General features: G+C 41.8%; 3 protein-coding genes and 1 non-coding gene across 8 annotated transcripts; 1 reads left to right on the top strand and 3 right to left on the bottom strand.

Moving 5' to 3' along the window:
* Positions 1-6,698: 6,698 nt before the first annotated feature.
* On the bottom strand, positions 6,699-9,050 carry LOC124066106 (cytochrome c oxidase assembly protein COX20, mitochondrial). The gene is made up of 4 exons (XM_046402217.1): positions 8,864-9,050; positions 7,950-8,064; positions 7,386-7,449; positions 6,699-7,199 (listed from the first exon to the last, which is right to left on the bottom strand). Exons 1-4 carry the CDS (start codon positions 8,894-8,896, stop codon positions 7,055-7,057), a joined length of 357 nt encoding a protein of 118 aa, XP_046258173.1. The 5' UTR covers positions 8,897-9,050; the 3' UTR covers positions 6,699-7,054.
* Positions 9,051-9,904: 854 nt separating this feature from the next.
* On the bottom strand, positions 9,905-9,976 carry trnae-uuc. Its single transcript has one exon. It is a non-coding gene; the product is annotated as a tRNA-Glu (tRNA).
* An 871-nt stretch (positions 9,977-10,847) lies between these two features.
* On the top strand, positions 10,848-12,446 carry lhb (luteinizing hormone subunit beta). Of its 3 annotated transcripts, none has more exons than XM_046402213.1 (4): positions 10,848-10,995; positions 11,467-11,606; positions 11,726-11,844; positions 12,106-12,446. In XM_046402213.1, the coding sequence occupies exons 2-4, from the start codon at positions 11,546-11,548 to the stop codon at positions 12,361-12,363; spliced, it is 438 nt and encodes a 145-aa protein (XP_046258169.1). In that variant the 5' UTR covers positions 10,848-10,995; positions 11,467-11,545; the 3' UTR covers positions 12,364-12,446. The 3 variants fall into 3 exon arrangements, with proteins under 3 accessions (XP_046258169.1, XP_046258171.1, XP_046258170.1); XM_046402215.1 differs by having other exon boundaries at positions 10,972-11,046; XM_046402214.1 differs by lacking the exon at positions 10,848-10,995 and adding an exon at positions 11,083-11,177.
* On the bottom strand, positions 12,306-18,333 carry LOC124066104 (mas-related G-protein coupled receptor member A6-like). 3 transcript variants are annotated; one of them, XM_046402211.1, is made up of 4 exons: positions 18,119-18,333; positions 13,944-14,157; positions 13,590-13,771; positions 12,306-13,500 (listed from the first exon to the last, which is right to left on the bottom strand). In XM_046402211.1, exons 2-4 carry the CDS (start codon positions 14,118-14,120, stop codon positions 12,966-12,968), a joined length of 894 nt encoding a protein of 297 aa, XP_046258167.1. In that variant the 5' UTR covers positions 14,121-14,157; positions 18,119-18,333; the 3' UTR covers positions 12,306-12,965. The 3 variants fall into 3 exon arrangements, with proteins under 3 accessions (XP_046258167.1, XP_046258166.1, XP_046258168.1); XM_046402210.1 differs by lacking the exon at positions 18,119-18,333 and adding an exon at positions 14,291-15,611; XM_046402212.1 differs by lacking the exons at positions 12,306-13,500; positions 13,590-13,771 and adding exons at positions 16,187-16,374; positions 16,839-17,052 and having other exon boundaries at positions 14,157-16,097.
* Between the last annotated feature and the right edge of the window lie 1,772 nt (positions 18,334-20,105).

Here is a 20,105-nt window from a genome sequence, read left to right as displayed (position 1 = left end):
TTAATTTCTATAGGCTATCACAGCCTACACATACTAATTCATACACATGACAGATAATAAAAACATAAAGAAAGAAAGAAGACAAAATCAAGCACACAAACAAACAAAACATCCACTTTTACGTCCACTCTGTAAAATGCAAATAAAAATAAAAGTAAAAAAATAAAGTACTGCGAGATTTTGATTCGTGACGATTCGTTGTGTCTTGGTGCATGCCGGGAACGTGAACGGCCATGACCGCGTCCACGTTAAGCACGTAGTCCGAGTCGGTCCGCCGTGCCCACCGTACTCCCACCGTACTGCAGCCGTTACTGCTGCTGTGTGAACTACTGGTGAGGAGCTGAACTTTTTGTTTTAGTCTCTATGAGGCGGAAGACGTTTAGCGTTAACAGGTTCGACGGACATTTTGAGGCGCTAGCTGGCTGTCCGCTAGCCTGCTTTTCCGGTGTGGGGGAGGGGCTGCTTGGTAGCAGCGGAAACTGCTAATGTTCGCGTTTCATCGCTCAGCTTAGCCCGCTTCCTATGATACAGCTAGTTTCCTCACTCTAGTAGATTTATGTGAGCAATAAAACATCACTGTAACGAGTTTCACCGCCTTAGATACCACACCGGGATCTGGACTGAGACGACGCTGCTCTGCGAGGCGGGCTCTCGGTGTGCAGGGAGACAGGAAACGCCGTTTTGCTACTGAAACTGGTAAGTTCATAAATTTGACCACTTTGGCCCTCAGAAGGACACTTAGGGTGATGTTGGCTAGTTGGGGGACATTAGAAAGAAACAGTTTCAAAGTGCTGGCGTTACAGACAGCTGTTCAAAGCATGGAAATTACGCGGGAACAGCCATTTCCTTGTTTACTTTAGGAATGTTTGTGTACGTTTAAATCACTAAACGCCCTCAAAGTGCACTTGTCATACCAGAACTCCAGACCAGCAACCAGCAGATGAACCAGTGAGGTTTAGCTGTTTAGTCATGTGAGTTTGCTGAATCTTGTTCAGAGAGCGGGTTTTTCTCTCACATGCATTGTGTGCATCTGAGAGTAAACCATAAATCAGATGCTCTTATAAAGACTGTAACTTTGAAAGCAGTGTTTACTCCACGTTCAAGTACATAAAGAACAGAACTGGAAGAGGTTTAAGTCAGAAATCATTGGTGATGTTGCACGAGAACAAATGTCAGATGCAGGTTTTATTGAAGGCATAGAGAAGGTCAGTGAGGTAAGCAGTGACCGTGATCTCCATGATTTAGAAAAGCAGCTTGGGCACAACTTAGCATCTCTTCTGCTAAAGATGCAAACTGTTCTGCACATACCAGAGAGTGCTGTGAAGATGTGGTACAACATCTTTGGCAGATCAGTCAGCTGTCACGACCACTTCTACAAAACAGAGTCATCACTGTGTTAAACAGTCGTAACTGTCGCATGGATGAAACATTTGTTAAAGAGATTATCGGCGCTGTGTCAGAAAGAATTTGTTCCAAAGACGGACGTTTAGGACCTGTCAATAAAAGAGCAGCACGTGTGTGCAGAGAGTTTCCACTGGTAAATCCAGTTGAATATGTTGTGGAAAAGGGCAGAAAACCTCTTACATATGTTCCAGTTGTTTCCATGCTACAGAGGTTGCTTAACAAAACTGATGTTTTAGACAAAGGTATGTCAGAGAAAGTCCATGTCCCACAGGAGTGCAGGTCATATGCACATGGTCAGTACTTCAGTGAAAATTCACTTCTCTCAAAGGATGAGTTCACAATTGCTCTTGGCCTTTACATTGACGACTTTGAAGTAGCCGATCCTCTTAGAACATCATAGTTGAAACATGTTTGTAGTTTACTGGATTATTGTGAACATACCAGCAAAATATAGATCGACCATTAACTCTGTCCAACTAGCTCTACTGTGCAGCACCTCCTCAGTCAAAGAGTGTGGTTATGCAAAAGTCCTGCAGCCTCTGATCTTTGATCTTCTGTTTGTTGAGCAAAATGGCATTTTCCTGGAGCAGCTAGGTGCAAGTGCCAAAGGTACTGTTTTGTATGTGCCAGCTGACAGTCTTGCTGCTCACTCTCTTGCAGGATTCTTGGAGATTTTCAGTGTCGAGAAATTCTGCAGATTCTGTTCAGCCAACAGAAGTGACACTCAACAACATGAGGTATGTTCTGGTTTCTTTCTCATGCGAGGTAAAGAGTCCCATGATAGGCAGGTGCAAAAGGTGTAAGGGAATCCTGGATTGGGTCGGTCTTATGTTGTGAAAGGAGCATGTCCTTTAACTCAAAATCTTAAGCACTTGTGTGGTGAGTGGGTCCCTTCCTGACATCTTGCACAATATCTTGGAAGGCATTGTTCCAACCGAGGTGTCACTGTGTCTTTCAGACCTGATAAGCAAGAGTTATTTCACGCTCGATGTGCTGAATCAGGCCATCAGGTTCTTAAAGTACACGTTCAGTGATAGAACAGATCGACCTCAGACAATCGACAAGGGATTTTCCACCAAAGGGACAGCTGGTGGAAATGCCCTTGAGAACCGCTGTCTCATAAGGCTCCTTCCACATCTCATTGGCCACTATGTCCCTGAGGGTGACAACACCTGGGAAACCCTCATGCTTCTCAAGCACAGTGTGGAGTTAGCTGTAGCACCAAGGCAGAGTACAGGCGCTCGCCACAGCTAACCTTTCCAGATTTTCATTTGAGGCCAAAACACCACTTTGTGGAACATTACCCTCAGCTTATCAGGAAGTTTGGTCCCCCGTGTGAGGTTTGGACAATGCACTTCAAGGGAAGCACAAGTTCTTTAAGGGGGCAATCCTTTAAAAATGTCGCCATGACACTTGGGGCAAAGCACCAGCAGGCAATCAGTCACCACCTTGATTGTAGCTCTTTTTCAGACCTTCGGTTCAGATGTCACAAGTTACCCAAGTTTTGCTTTGCACTTTCCCTCCAAATGTACAAACAGCAATTGCTCATAACACAAGAACACCAGGATCAGTGCTTAATGTGTCTTTGTGTGCAGATGGAATAAAGTGTCATCCAGGCATGATGCTTTCCGCTGGGTCGTGCTCAGGTCTCCCTGAACTTGGCCAGATTGAAAAGATTATTGCAGCTGATGCAGAGATTGTGTTTGTATGCCACAAAATGACAGCATACTACTGTGAGCATTTAAGATCTTACCGACTTCATTGTGATGATGTCACCTCTGTGCACGTGGTTAAGATGGTGGAGTTAAACGATGTCCTCCCATTATCAGGGTACAAGGAGAGCTTATGGTAACACTGAGATGATTTGTTGGCTAAATAACGGTCCATAATTTCTCTCCAGATAGCAATGCAACAGAAATTCACCCTGAGGGTTACTGTCACTGAGGGAGATATAAGAAAGTTTAGAATGACCACACGACCAGACACACTTGATTTGACTGGCTCAAAGGCAGGCTCCAAGCAGGCTACAGCTTTGACTTGCAATGCCAAGATCCCGAGTTTAACAATGAACTGTGTAACCTCACAGGTCTGTCTGCGCTCCCTGACAAACCAACTATCAAAATCATTCCCGTGATTGAACTTGTACCAGTCAGTGAAACATGTAGTGACACCAGCAGACACAGACATCCTGTCCATCTCCTCTTCAGGCAGAAGTTCTCAGTGGTCAGATGTATTTGAAGTTCCCAAATTTCCAGTTGTTGTTGAATATGGACTACGTCAAGATAACCTGCTGTAGCCTGTTCATTCTAAATATTTTATGTGTTTCAGCTTTAATTTTGACCATTAAATGTTGTCTCCCATATGTTGTTTTGAGGGTGTCAGATAAGACAATGTGACCATGTGCTGATATATTGTTTTACTGTGTTTCAGGTCTATTATGAGTTCAGCAGAGTGGTGGGGAAAAATCCCAGGGAAAACCTCTTAGATGCACTAGACCTCTTCAGGAGCAGGAGGGGCCTTACCAGGCAGCTTTTGGCTGAGCTTTTACGTCACACAAAGGTGAGTTGTCTGCATTATCCCTGTCTTGTGTCTTGTGAAGTTTTTATTTGACCTTTGTTCCTTTCTTGTTTTTTCTATTCTTTTTTCCCCTTTGCTCTTTTCTATTCATTCACAACTCATTCCTCACCTCTGCATCTTTTGATCTCATGTATTTACCTCCCATCTCCCGTCTTCTTTTTCTCCATTGCTCTCTCTGTTGTTTTCCTTACACGTCAAATTATGTTTTAAATACACGTGAGTATCCTTATAACTGTTATTACTGTGTGTTGTATTCAATGTCCATTCACTCCCAGACAACTGAGCCAACGGACATTCGGTGTCCTTGCCTTTGAGGGCTGCCAGTCATCTTGGGAGATGATCCTTCTGCCTGCCTTCAAAACATGCTTTGTAAGTAAACACTTTAAGATAAGAGTCTTTATTGTCACCGCACAGTCATACAGTGAAATTGGGGCACAGTTTTCCCCTCGGTGCAAAAGTACCGAATAAATAATAAATAACTAACTGAGCTAAAAATGCACGTATCAAAAAGTGAGACAGTATATACACAATAAGAAAAGATAAAACAAAATATTGCACATGTAATTTGTTGAGCATGATGCATGTTGTTTCCATTTTCATTTTGAACCATTAATGAATACCATATGTTATAGGATTAATTTAGTGTTTCAGATGTTTTTTTCCTTTTTTTGCCAAATACGTTTTTACTGACAACAATTTGAATATCAGTATAATTGATTAATAGCACAAAATGGACTGAAATGGACTGAAAACACTTGGCTACAAAAATCCTGAAAGAAATGGGCTCAGTTAGCATAACACATTTTGCTGTGGCTGCACAAATGGAAAGGAAACATCCTGTATGTGCAGTGTGTTTTTTCTTTCTTTCACTTTATGTTCCTGGGAGGCGGGTTAATGTACACCTGAAGGCAGTTTTTGCGTACAACACAGTACTATTTCACTGTCTTGATTGTCTCCTCTTTGTTGATCTGCTTCTCCATTAGGACACAACTGACCAGGACTCTTACACTGACACCCCAGTGGGACCCCAGAAAGCCCACAGCTGAACCCATCCAAAGTGGGAATCGTCTTGGAAGGAAGTCTGGTGATGGAAGACCTGGCCAACCTTCCTCAGGACTTCTGCATCCTCATTGGCTGATTTACGCCCTGCACCTGGACTATCCCAAGTACATGAGAAGTACTTTCTCCTTTGTCCAGCAGGTGATGTTCAGCCTGAGTAAAAGTCAGTTGGCACCCAAAATTCAGTCTTTGAACAATCAGCTCTCAGTGCAGTCGGTTCCTGACTGTGAACTTGGATTCGGTTAAGAATTTTTCTCCTACAGCTTGAAGCTTATAGTTCACTTTTTTTCTACAAATTTTGATGTAATTTGTTGTGATGTTAGTGTGAACATATTCAAGCATCCAAAGTTAAAACAGCTGACAAAGATGGTTTCTGTGCCTTTAAATTTGTTGTGTTGTTGCTCATCTGTTAAAAACATGGCTCTCCTCTTGTAGCACATTTCAGAGCTCAGAGTTTTAAGTTTTAAAGCAATGCAAACATTTTACTGTAATTTGAATAGCTTGAATTTGAAGGTAAAACTTCTTATGTGAAATAAAATCCAAAAGCGATGCCAGTCTGTTGTTTTCTTTTTCTCACTGTTTAAATGTTCACACAACACCTTGAAGATATTAACTGGGGAAATAAATGAATATTACAAGTGAGTTTGAATTATGTCAACTTCGACTTAAGTACACTGAACTTAAAGATATTAAGTGTAATAGTTGTGCAAAGCAGTTGACCTTGTAAAAAAAAAAAAACAATTAAGTTGAATCATCTTGGCATTTAGTGTACTGAACTAAAAATAGAAATTCCAGTATCTTTAAGTTAGATGTACTTAAGTTTTCATCATACATTACTTAAGTAAATTCAACTTATCCGGGCTTAGAGTGCAGGGATGAACTAACAAAATCTATTTTTACCAGTGAAATAATTTGGCTTGTGCTCTCAGTAAAAACACGTGGACATCATTAAAGCTGACTTTGGGGCCTCCCTGAAGGGCATTTTATCACATTTTATCAACCACGGGGGCATCCTGACACACTTTGGTGTGGTTGTGGTTTTAGACCAAAGTGAAGTCACAACAGGGTAACTGATCACATGTGGCTTGACAGAGATATACTCACAGTGCGGGAGGTGCAGTGGAGGGATGTAGTGACACCTGCTGGTCATCTGCTCGTACAACAGCACAGCTCACCTGGTTAGAGTGACAAACATTCATCCAGAGCGACTCAGTGTAAACTCAGTTCACACTCCAACAGCCGTAACACTACAATCAAACAAATACATCTGGTGTCCCCATGAATCATTCAGCTACACAAAACACTTTATCAGTACAGCCATGTTCTAAAGGAATCAAAGTTTGACTGTGTGATCTGCTGATTTTCACCAGTTCTTCCACACCAGGACTGGACATGTTCAGTGCAGCATCATTTTCACAGATAAGCTACTGATTCCTGTGGCAATGAACCGAGAAAAAATTCACTGAGAAAATGTTAACATTGATATCCAGCTTACAATGGTCTTTTTTTAAATTCTGGACTTTCTAAACCTGAACCCTATTTTTCACATATTTTGTGTGTAAATGATTCATACTTACCAAAAGTTCTGGATCTGTCCTGTAGTTATACGCAATTTCAGCAGCGCTGATGAAACATCTGAGACTGCACATACACACTGATATGATACAGAACACAATTTATTTTCCACTTTTAAATATTAAATGATCACAGCACGGTTTCAGGTGAGTTTAAAGGCTCATTCAACGCCCTACGACAGAAACGTTCCAGCATGTCACACGTGAAGTCGCGTCCAGTTCGTTGACTCTACGAGATCTAATGTTTTGGATTCGATGTGTCCTAAGCTGTCAGACAAACATAAAACCTATAAAATCCTGAAATCCTCCTCCTGTTATGTGTGCATTTGAGGCCGCTCTTTCCAAAAAAATGGTTGTAAAGTCTCTGCAGGACCCCAGCAGCGCCTCCCCTCCCTTCAGCAGCCCGCCCTCACAGAGCAGAGGAGGGTCAGTGCTGGAGGTCACGAAGGCCCTGATGGGGTTTCTGCTTTGGGTTTCTTTGTGGGGTCTAAAAGGGTCCCTTCATACACCACTTTGTTCTTGAGGCCATCCTGAATGATCCTCTGCTGCACACGAATCTTAGCGTTGGTCATCCTGCAGTAAAACCTGGAGAGCGAGAGACACACACACAGCAGGGGATTCTGTTACAAACACCAGAAACTACAGAGGAAGCTGCAGTAAGAAGAGAAAACAAAATAAAATATTTGTTGCTGGTTTGTCATAAGTCTTTGTTTGGTCAGAAAGTAAGCACACACAACAAAGGGATGGAGTGTGAGTCAAAATAAGACCTACCAGGACCCGAGCGTAGTCACCACAAAGCCTGCAAACCCCACGTCGAAAGACCTCCTCACCCGACCTGCGGACAACAGACTGCCTTCAGACCTACATGTCCCTCACAACATCAAAAACCTCCGTCACTGTCGGTGAAAAGGAGTTTTTTTAATGTGGTCTTTACTCCAAAATTCAAAAACCGCTTTGCACAACTTTGTATTTTTGTCTAAAGGTTGCTGACTTGTTAAAGACATGGAAAGCTCTGAAGCTGTGCCAACAATTACTGAGGGGTTCTGCACAGTGTGATGTGCAAGAAAATTAGGCCAAAAAGGGATTATTTGACATTTTTCAACCTTTACACATCTTCTTTAATGCTAATTGAAAAGTCCAGATAAACACAAAGTCACTGTGGAATCCCTGATCTCATGGTTCACCCTCAGTTTCTAGTATGAGGTGCTTTCCCTCGATGCAGCCCTACACTCATGGGGATGTCAGCAGTGATCGGCCGTCTAATTAATTTTTTAAAACCTTGTGTTTGCTTGTGAAAATTCACACACACAGAGTCCAGATTAAAGTAAGACTCACTGGTGGCCAGAAAGTGGAGCAGGCCAGCAGCTACTGACCCCCCAACTCCATGCAGGATTGCGTCTCTGGCACACGGAGTGTTCTGGACATCAAGAATCCCAAGCAGCCTGAAACCCTGAAGGACAGACGGAAAGGAGGGAAGGAAGAAGACAAAATAGGTCTTAAATGTGACTTCAGACAATCCTGTTAATAATGAAAATGTACTGAGGCATTATTGAGACATTGATGCACAAATAAATGAGAAATCCTTGAATTATTAAGTCGTGAAAACTCAATATATCGCCACAGTCGAGTACTGCGACACAATATGTTAATTCATACAGCATACGCCGTATTCTGTATAAAAATCTAAGTTACAAGCAAAACTCTTTGCACTAAAGTCTAAAATAGTGGATAGTAGCGGATCAGTTGAGCCATGAGAACAGATCTGTGTTTTATTAAAATCCAGTTCTATGTGGTGACTGATATTCTAAGCGGATTTACTGTGGTGAGAATATTTCAGGAGATCTTCACAGTAAGCAACAAGGTAAGTACGTTTCGTTTCCGGTGGCACAAGTTGATCATTAATGATTAGATATTTGAACGGGTTCAGCTCTAACAACAGTAAGTTTTCGTTTTCTATGTTTAGTGATGTAGTCGCGACGATGTTTGATTTTAGCTCGTGGTTATTTGAGTCACGGTTTAATTCTGTTTGACTTCACGAAGACGTTATACTTCACGTTAGCTGTTAGCTTTATATGTCTGAATGTCTTGTGTCTGGGTGTCCGCAGTTTAGGTTTTCCGGTTAACAGAAATAAGGTAAGCTAGCACTCATTCACAAACAATAACGTTAACCGCTACTGTTGACCTTCTCTAAGCTAGTGAGCTAACATTTATTCAAAATGTTTCCTTGTGATTCAAGTTGAAGGACTTACCTTATTCTTGGTGTCCTCTCCTTCTCCTGTCATTGTATAGCTGTACTGGTCTCCTTGTGTAAAGACTCAACTACACGTACCTTGAAAACCTTATCATTGCATAAACCTAACCATATACACATTGACGCATGCGCTGCAACTACCGTCTGGGTCCGTCCGCTATTAGTCCGACTGGAAAGGGGGTTGATGAATAGTTCCGATGTGCTGTACCTGGCGGTGAATTTCGTTGAATTTGGGGTAAATATGAGCATACGGGTAACATAGCAAAGGTTTGTCGAAACTTTATTTACATTAACACAATTAAAAAAAGTCAGGATTATATTTGCTATAACTTTCGTGTAGAATGTGTTTCTCACAATTTATATCGTTTTTGAGTATATTTTAGTTGTTTACGTTTATGTTTGTTGTTATGGATTGCTGTTGCTTCTTATTTAGAGACTGCATGTTCTCGATATGTTGCAACAAAAGAAAAATAAACCTTTTTAAAGTTGGCCTATGTTCTTTGCTGACATTTGTTGATGTTGAAAAGAAGCGGTTAATAAAAACAGAAATTCCAAGGTTTAATTTCAGTTGTCTGAAGCAGGAAAATTGAATCATACTATGTCATGTTAACCCATTAAAATCTTCATTATCTAACCGGCTGGGCATATATAAACCATGTCAGGAGGAAGTCCGTGTGTCACAGTGATCCCGCCCCGATAAAACAGGATTATTTCACCGGCAGCAGCAGATTACGAGCGGACAAAATGGAAATTGTTACCACATGAAGGTGGCCTTCAAGAGTCTGTGGGACAAACTGTTTATTCAAACATTACATATAACAACTTGTAATTTCTTCAAACCAATATGACCTCGTTGAGCACTGTTGCATACATTTATCATCAAGAAAGAAATGTGTAAGGCAGAGGAAACTGAATGATGACCAACACAAATCTTTGTTGTTATGGTGTACTTCATCTACTCAACATAACGCACAGTCGTGGATCATGTCGTCTGCAGGTCCTAATGAATGTCCATCGCTTCCGAAGCGAAAATTGCAAGTTCCCATACCGGGAGTCGAACCCGGGCCGCCTGGGTGAAAACCAGGAATCCTAACCGCTAGACCATATGGGACATGTGAGCGATCCTCCCACCGACCATCTTCACACAGATAAACATTGTACTATTTCATATCATATATCATGTGCGGTTTCGATCTGAAATATTCAACCATCTCGCCTCAAAAGACATTATAGTGATGTGGACGAAAGATAATGACAATAAATGACAAAAAACCTCATTAAACAACAAAAGATATTTATTGATACACATTTGAGTTATTTTGACAACAGAAACAGGTGTGTTTGTCTTGCTGGAAAGTCCAAGGATCACCGAGTTTTAATTTGTCAGCAGAAGGCATCACGTTCCTCTTTAAAAGGACCTGGTATTTCTGGGAGTCCATGATGCTGCAGAAAACTAGCCCCACATCATCCATGACCCACCTCCATTCTGGACTGTGGGGATGGTATTCTTCTGGTCATAAACCTGGCTTTTTGCACGCCAGACATACTGCTGGTCCATATGTCCAAACAGTTCCAGACTGGTTTCATCAGTCCATAGAACTGTCTCCCAAAACTTTACGACGACTCATTGAAAATGTAATCAAACGCTGGAATAAATATAAAGCGCCACATGGTTGGACACAGAATGTAGCAGTAACAGTACGGGATGCGCCCCCTGGTGGTCAGAAGCCTCATTTGAAGCCAATGTAGCACTTGGATAAAAAAAAAATACAGATTAACAAAATATTTCTACAAATGCAGGCAAGAAAATGTGCTTAAGGCGAGAAATTTTGTTTCTATCAGCCCCAAGGCTACCACAGCCGACATGTGACTGCTGTCACTGTGGCCTTGAACGAGACACCGAACCCACCAGAGCTCCCCTGGATGTTATTCTGCCACTTTATTCAACAGGATGCAAAAATGATATGGACAGAGACTAATCCCCTTGGCAAACAGAGGTCAAAACTGCTCCACCTGTTAACAAAAACAGGTAACCAGGGACAACATCCAATGAGAGCGAGGCTCCTCTGTGCTCTATATAGACTGAACAGCGCAGCCGGACTGAGCAAACTGCCTGCAGGCTGCAGACAGGTAAGCCAGGCTCCTACACCTCGCAGGGGGCCGAATCAATTTATCTGACTGGTATTCACTCATTTTTATATTGTCATGTGACTAAAGTGTTTTCTTTTATTAAGCAGTAAATTTTTAAAATCTGGTTTTACGAACAGAAATGAACAACTTCCATCAGAAAATGTCAGTAACAGAACTTCACGGTAAGCTGCGCTGTAAGAGTTGACAGGTCATCACTAATGACTTTATTATTGGGCGATAAATCATCACAGCAGCACTGATGCTTTTTCCCATGAAAACTAACTTGATTACGAACTGTATTTCTTATACATTTATTCAATCCTAAATAAGAAACTAAGGTAAAGTCTGGGGAAAGAAACAGCATGTATTATTGATGAAGGGTTAATACGGAAGCCCAACCCTGCCAAAACCTTTTTTCACCTGTTTCACCTGTATTTGAAAAGGCAAAAGCAACTTGAATTTCTTTTCCAGGACTGTTCAAAACACACCCACTAGCTGGCACACCTGACAATCAACAGAACAACTAAGTAAATTATTGACTGACTTCAGGATGATGGCTGCACAGGTCAGCAGAGCGACGTTCCCCTTGATACTGTTTCTGGAATTCACAGGTAAATAAGACAATAAGAGTTTCTATTTCTCACGGCGTCCTGTGAGAAAACACACACACTTACACACACTTACAGCATGTGACACGTCTCAACCAAACTGCAACTTGTTCCATCACCAGCGGCCTTCCAGCTGCCGCCATGCCAGCTCGTCAACCACACGGTGTCTCTGGAGAAGGAGGGCTGTCCCAAGTGTCACCCGGTGGAAACAACCATCTGCAGTGGGCACTGCCTCACCAAGGTATTGTGGCTCATGTAGACCAGAGGGTCATAGGTGTAATAAAAAGGGACTAAAGGGAAATTCTGGTATTTTTAAACAGGACTTAAACCCTCATTATGCCTGTCGGTGTGCATGGATTTTAATCTTATACATATAAAGTGGAACAATGGGGACTGATGATATACCAAATAAAATAGGACATTTGCAAGTCTGAGGAATGAATTTCGAAAGACAATAAAATGTCATAAAATGAAAGTGTGTCATATTTCTGCTGCCCTCCAGGATCCTGTCATTAAGATACCGTTCAGCAACGTTTACCAGCACGTCTGCACGTACCGGGACTTGTACTACAAGACATTTGAGCTTCCCGACTGTCCACCCGGCGTGGACCCGACGGTCACCTACCCCGTGGCTCTGAGCTGCCACTGCGGCCGCTGCGCCATGGACACATCCGACTGCACCTTCGAGAGCCTGCACCCAGACTTCTGCATGAATGACATACCTTTCTACTACCCGTCTGAAGGGATGTCTCTGTACTAAAGCACACGACACGTACAAAAACTGTGCTGACTTCAAATGTTGTAAATAAAGATTGTTGCATTTACAAGTGCAAGAGAATCACGTTTCTATTTCTTGTGTGCTTTAATTAGACATCAGTCACTGCGGTTAGCAGCCGCGTGCTTCCTTTCACATGCAGCGCTGCCACTCTTACATTAAGCAACACATCTGAAAACCAACATGTCTTTGAGGACGTGTTTGTGCTCTTCACGTGATCAAAGTGAGAGGTTTTCTGTGATAAACTGTTGGTTGACAGTAATCTTGAGGACATATTAGCTCTCTGGATTAAACCTGAGGTTACCGAGTATTGCTGTTATCCTTGATTCAGATCTAAGTTTCATATGAACAGCAAAACAAAAACAGCCTTTTTCCACCTCAGAGATTCTCTTGCCTGAGCATGACCACTGATAAATCAAAAAGATGCTTAAAAACGGACTCATGCCTTTATTTCAAGCTTAAAAGCGAGAAACTTTTCACTTCAGCATTTGACTCACTGACTTTAGTGATACAAACTTGAAACTCATTTGTGTTTTGCATTGGTTGAAGCCAGAACAAGTTTACCAAAACATTTCCAGTTTGGTGTCTTAAATCCTATCATCCTTTCTATTTGCATACGTTTCTCCTTCTGATCGGCTATCATTACTGCCCATCCTGCAATGACACACAGACGCCAAAAGCTTGTCTGTGGTCCCTCTCCTTATGAAAACATACAGAGTCAAGTCTGCAAGAGGACTCAGCTTGATAAAAATGGAAGACAGCATTCTGAAGGTTGAGTTATTTCCAGCTCTGGTTGTCAGCAAACAAATGCTTGTGGGCAGGAACAGCAAAATATAAATGAGCAGCACCAGAACCAAAATTCCCACAATCTGTCGTTTGTCATCAGAGGGGACACGGCTGGCAGACAAGGCTTTGAGGGTCCCACCCAGGAAGCAAAAGAAGAGTGGGAGGGGAACGAGGAGGCTGGCAGCGAAGATGGTTCCTGAGACCTTATAATGGCTGCAGAAAACTAAAGTGATGAGATAGACAAGAGTCAAGACCCAGACCAGGACGCAGACCACCACAGAGGTCTTTACGGGTCGTTTGAAGCGGTACCACAGGGGGCAGGCGATGACCAAATACCTGCAATGAAAGATGGACACGTAGTCTTTAAGGCTTAAGAATTCTGTAGTGATAACAGTCAGACACATTCCAGAAAAGTAGACACCCACCTCTCCAGGGCGATGCACACCATGAAGCAAACACTGGCCACCAGACCAAAGAAGTAAACCAGTGCAGTGTCAAATGTCCGACCCTCACATGCAGATACCTTCACAATCATGCAGCAGAACTGAATGAGGTCGGAAATGAGAAGGTTGATGACGTAGATCGGAGCAACGTGATTGTTTCGCACCTGCAGGGAAGCATTGGCAAAAGTGAACTGGAATGTTCCCAACTACATGTGTTTAGGAAAACACAACAACTGTATACACATTTTAAATATGGATAAAATTATTCAGACAGACGGACTGTAGCGCCAGACACATGACACAGACAATGAACAAATAAAACTCATGAGTGCCTACCAGAGAAAAAACAGCACAGATGGCCATGAGGGTCAGAGGAAGGCCGATGCAAATAATAACGCAGGTCACCACATATGCGATTAATAGGACGCCGTCACGGACGGGGCAGTCGGACGTGGTGTTGCTGTAGTTGTAGCTCTTGTCCTGAGAGGTGCTGATATTGCTGAAACCTTCCATTGTTCAGAATGAAAACTGTTGTTCAAGAGATCAGGCTCTAAAAGGAAGCAAGGATTTTAAATGACTGATCAGTGATAAAGATCACAGAAATACCCTCAATAAACCCCAATAAAACCAAATCTAAAACTAGCTCTTTGAATAATCTCCACATTTAAGAAACAATGCTTGACCTCAGTGAGCTCCCAGCACCACAGTCTGATGTGTCGTCCTCTGTGTTAGAACAGTCTGCTGTGACTATTCAAAGAGTTAACATGCATCAGTTTCCTGTTAATCTGCATCAACTCTTCAACGGAAGAAAGAAAAAAAAACAATCAGGGACAAATCTGCATTTCACAAATCCGGTGTTGCTAAACAACCAAAGAGACCCACATCAGTGTGTAGTTTCTCCACTTTTCTCCACTTTCACTGTAGGTGAGCAGGTGTGTTGGAGACGGACACATTGAAGCAGTTCGCAGACTTCCACTAAAAACTCTGCTTCACTTTAAACTCCTGTACCTGCCAGCTCTCACCTGGACTGTCCATCCAAAACACTGGGTAACCACGACAACGGCTGTGTCATAACACCAGTAAACGTGAGCCTGTTTCACATTTTTGTTCGAGGAAACAAAATACTGTTATTTGTGGTAATTGTATGGATCTTTGTAATAAACAAAATCTATGACTAAACTGTAAGCATGTGGAACTGCTGCTGTATTCATGCTGAAACTCAACAGTTCCCAGACTGAAGTTTGATTTGAGGTTTCCCAAACGTGTCATGATGAGAGTTTGAAGGGGGTAAAAGTAGTAAATGAAACTTGTGTTTTGAATGCAGCATTATTACATCACTTTTTGCAGATGATGTGGTTCTGTTCGCTTCAGATCATAAGCTTCAGGACACACTGGGACAGTTTATTGCCGAGATGAGAGTCAGCGCCTTCCAAGTATGAGGTCATGGTTCTCTACTGAAAAACAGTGGACTGCACAATGGATTGCGTCCACTGGGTGAGAGAAACACAGAGCATCTTTAAACGATTCTCTAGCCAAAAAATTCAGGATGTTCTATACATTCAAAAGTTAATTTTACATTTCTGCGACGTGAGCAGCTACATTTAGGATTTGTTTGCACACTGTTATGAGCAATTAAAACTGTGATAAGTAATGCTTGGGGAAAAAATAGAATAAAGCAATGAAATGTTTTATTGAAAGTCAGGAAAAAACAAATATGATCCTGCAGTGGGTGAAGGGGGGCTGGTGCCAGCTAACACAGGGCAAGCAGCTGTTCACACTCACATTCACACCTACAGGCGACTTAAAGTCGCCAATCAACCTAACTTGCACGTATTTGGACTGTGGGTGGAAGGCAGAGCCTATCAATGGGATCATTTATCATCTCATTAAGAATTCACCGCCATGCTGATAGAAAGTTTGATTTGAGCCTTTCTTGTTTCTCTAATTTCTCTTTCTCTCTCTGAAGCTGCTTGTGTAAATGTTGTCATCTTGTATACTGTTCAGCTGCTGATATCATTACTGTCCATCGTGCAGTGACACACAGAGGCCGAAAGCTTGTCCATTGTCCCTCTCCTCATGAAAACATACAGAGTCAAGTCTGCAAGAGGACTTAACCTGATAAAAACAGTAGACAGGATTGTGAAGGCTAAGTTATTTCTGGCTCCCAGAAACCAAATGATTGTGGGCAGGAACAGCAAAATATAAATGAGCAGCACCAGAACCAAAATTCCCACAATCTGTCGTTTGTCATCAGAGGGGACACGGCTGGCAGACAAGGCTTTGAGGGTCCCACCCAGGAAGCAAAAGAAGAGTGGGAGGGGAACGAGGAGGCTGGCAGCGAAGATGGTTTGTGAGACTTCAGAATCTATGTAGAAAGTGAAAGTGATGACATAGACAAGAGTCAAGACCCAGACCAGGACACAGACCACCACAGAGGTCTTTATGGGTCGCTTGAAGCGGTACCACAGAGGGCAGGCGATGACCAAATACCTGCAATGAAAGATGGACACGTAGTCTTTAAGGCTTAAGAATTCTGTAGTGATAACAGTCAGACACATTCCAGACAGGTAGACACCCACCTCTCCAGGGCGATGCACACCATGAAGCAAACACTGGCCACCAGACCGAAATCGTGTGCCAGAGCTACCATTGTAGCTATCTTCTGATCCTCACATGCAGCCACCTTAGTGATCAAGCAGCAGAACTGAATGAGGTCGGAAATGAGAAGGTTGATGACGTAGATCGGAGCAACGTGATTGTTTCGCACCTGCAGGGAAGCATTGGCAAAAGTAAACTGGCATGTTCACAACTCAACATCCTCTGACCAAAAACTGTACTGGAGGTTAATTATGTATTCCACTGGATTTATATATTTTTTTAACACAAAGACCTCAAGACAAAGACTAAGCCTGAAATTATTTTGTTTCTTACAGTTTACAGATGATGTCATTTTGTTTTAAACCTCTTTGAGACCAGCAAATTAAACATAATTCACTTCCTCAACATTATGATAATAAAGAAACAAAATTTGCTCTGTGATTGTCCCCAAACAGCCCAACTGGAGCAGCTTTACTTAAAAGTAAAAATGTCAAATGTTCATCCTCAGGGGACCATCATCACACTTTCTGTGGTTATTGTTAACTTTATATACATTTTACTTAGTGAGTAAACTTAACAGACAGACAGACACATGACACAGACAGTGAACAAATAAAACTCATGAGTGCCTACCAGAGAAAAAACAGCACAGATGGCCATGAGGGTCAGAGGAAGGCCGATGCAAATAATAACGCATGTCATCACATATGTGATTAATAGGACGCCGTCACGGACGGGGCAGTCGGACGTGGTGTTGCTGTAGTTGTAGCTCTTGTCCTGAGAGGTGCTGATATTACTGAAACCTTCCATTGCTCAGAATGAAAACTGTTGTTCAAGAGATCAGGCTCTAAAAGGAAGCAAGGATTTTGAAGTTTACATTACTGTTCAGCAAAGGTGAAAAGCAACAAATTATTGTAATTTTAAAATCTGTGATTCTTCTTTAACTTAAGTATGTTGTTTTAAATATTGTACTTTGCCACATTTTACTGAGTAAAAAACAACTGAATGATGGGTAGGGGAAATTTTTTGCACTAAAATCACAAGAAAGATGGAGAAGGACAAGTCAGACACCAGAAGTGCAGACCCAGCTGAAAGCAAAACCCGGTCGAGTTCTGCAGAAGTCGAAGTCAGAGAAAGTGCAGTGGACCTCTGGCCTTATTTAAGGGACCACTTTGACTTTATGTGCAAGAAAGGCAACAGCTTTATGATGCAGTGAAAGCTGTGTTTACCCAGAGAGACCGAACTATCAGCCTGTGAAAACCCAACATCCAACCTGCGTCAGCATGTCGAGGTAAGTTCAATAATACTTACTTACTTAATTAAAAAGAAGTTTTCAATGTTTAGTAGTTGGCCCTGGTGGTAGTGCTGGTCAGTAGTTATTAACTGAATAATTATGCAACCCTCTGTTCCCTGACGTGATTAAAAAAGAAAAAAAAAACCAAACAAACAGAAATTGCATTAAATATCCAACCCCACTTCTAGTGGGCTCTTCTATTTTATGTCACCCAACTGGCTGTAAAATAATGCTTAACAGTGATTTATTAAGAATAAACAGAAATAATGTTGGTAAATATTTCACATTAAGTGTGTTTAATGAACACCACGTTCATTTAGATACTGATGAAAACATCCATCGAGCTGAAAGCCTGCAGTGATTTTGTGGCAACACGGAAGCAAACCCTCGAGCCACCAGAAACCCCAAACGAGCAATCAACAAGCCAGACAATCAACTATGTTGCCACCACTAGAAATTGCTGGACAGCATACCAGTGAAATTACACGGGGGTCCCAACTCACTGGCTTGAGGAGGGACCCTTGGACAGGATATATAAAACTGTTCAGTTTTTCATATTGACTTTCACAACTGTTTATCTTTTGAAACAATCTCCACATTTAAGAAAAAACAAATTTACCTTTGAAAGCTCGAGTTCCCAGCACCAGATTCTGATGTGCCACTCAATGTAAAGTCAATAGTAAATACAGGAAGTGATGACATGCATCAGTTTCCTGTTAATCTGCATCAACTCTTCAACGGAAGAACAAAAAAAGCAATCAGAGATGAATCTGCATTTCACAAATCCGGTGTTGCTAAACAACCAAAGAGACCCACATCAGTGTGTAGTTTCTCCACTTTTCTCCACTTTCAGTGTAAGTGAGCAGGTGTGTTGGAGACGGACACATTGAAGCAGTAACCACGGCAACGGCTGTGTCATAACACCAGTAAACGTGAGCCTGTTTCACATTTTCGTTCGAGGAAACAAAATACTGTTATTTGTGGTAATTGTATGGATCTTTGTAATAAACAAAATCTATGACTAAACTGTAAGCATGTGGAACCGCTTGACATTAAAGTTGGACGTACTGACAAGTTCTAGAAAATGACTGTAGGCTTTAGATAACGTGAGCACATCCCAATCCGCACATGCCTTATGATCAGAGCAGCCTGGTGTTCGGTCAATACGTTATGTTTTCGAAGTCGTTACTCCAAATCGAGTTGTCTGTATATTTGTGGAAACATTTCTAAAACGACAAGCTTCACTCTCTTATTTTTGTTCTGAATTATCTATTTATTTCAGATCTCTGGGTCTCTTAAAAATGCAATGGATTTCATTAGTCAGCGGCTTGTGCTAACAGGTTGAATTTCAGATCGTGGTGCTGATAACTTTTATCTGTTCCCCCCTCACTGATGTGGTGAAGGCGGCACAGCTCAACTTTCATGGCGTATGTTAGCAGTCGGTTTGCTGTTTTTTATCCAGATGGGAGTTTCAGTGTAAACGTTCAGACAGACGATAACAAACGCCTCTGCACACGGGAGGCAGGAGGACGACTGAGACAAGCCTGCCTATCACATCATAGTATTAGTGTCAATAAAATAGTAAGTGTACCCAAAATATGTTGTGTTTATGGACATTGTGTTTTCAGGGGGAATCAGAACTTTGTGAGGATTACCACTGCTCCCTCATCTCTTGACCAACACGCTGCCCAGCTCACAATTCAAGAAGAGGAAAATTAGCATGATTTTGGCCCCATCGCACTGGTTTTTGTTCTGTTTCTTTAAGATCATGGAATTAAATAGCTCGTCTGTTTCGACTGATGTTGGGGCCAGTAAATAAAATCACATGTGCTGCACGTGTACATGCACAGCATGACGACATCTCAGACCAGGTTGATGTTTTCAGGTTTATCTTATTAGTGAGTGTTACAGAAAGCTCAGTGAGTGTGTATGTGTATTTTATTTTAACTTTTTTGATCCACAGTGGGGAAATTCACTTGTCGTGGCAGCTCACAAGAACAGAAAAGTGTGCAACAGTTACAATAAATATAGAGATAATAAATGAACACTTTTTGGGTAAAATGAATGAATGAAAGACAAAATCCTCTGAATGAAGACCAGAACATCATCAAAAAACGCCTGGTTGGTAATTTTTATAGTTTAATTTCCAACTACATTAAACCACATATTGAACAACTAATCTTGTTACTTTGGTGTGAAATCAGTTTGTGTGAACTCTCTATGAAATGTGATTAATAAACGTGCATTCTGTTAGGAAAAACTGAGTCATAGTGTATTAGTAACACTGCATTGGACTGCACGTGTTCCTGTTACTAAGCGTTTGGTGAGCTTATATCAAATAATATCAAACTTTCACAGAATCAGTCCATAATACTTCATCTTGTTATTTTATACACACAGTTCTGTTTGAAATATATTGCTATCGTCATTAAAATCAATTGTTATTCTTCAGAATTCTGCAAAATCTGTTTGTGGTGTTAACATTTTGTTTTGGTTGTGATGCTGCAGCTGCTCAGAGGCAGCTTGAATGAGTCACTACAGCATCAGCGGTGAGGGAGGTGGTGCTGCTAAGTTCAGAAGCTTTTCCTTCAGCTGGATCCTGCTGG

Source organism: Scatophagus argus, chromosome 10, assembly GCF_020382885.2.
Source record: "Scatophagus argus isolate fScaArg1 chromosome 10, fScaArg1.pri, whole genome shotgun sequence".
NCBI lineage: Eukaryota > Metazoa > Chordata > Actinopteri > Scatophagidae > Scatophagus > Scatophagus argus.
This window is presented reverse-complemented; position numbering and strand designations above follow the sequence as displayed.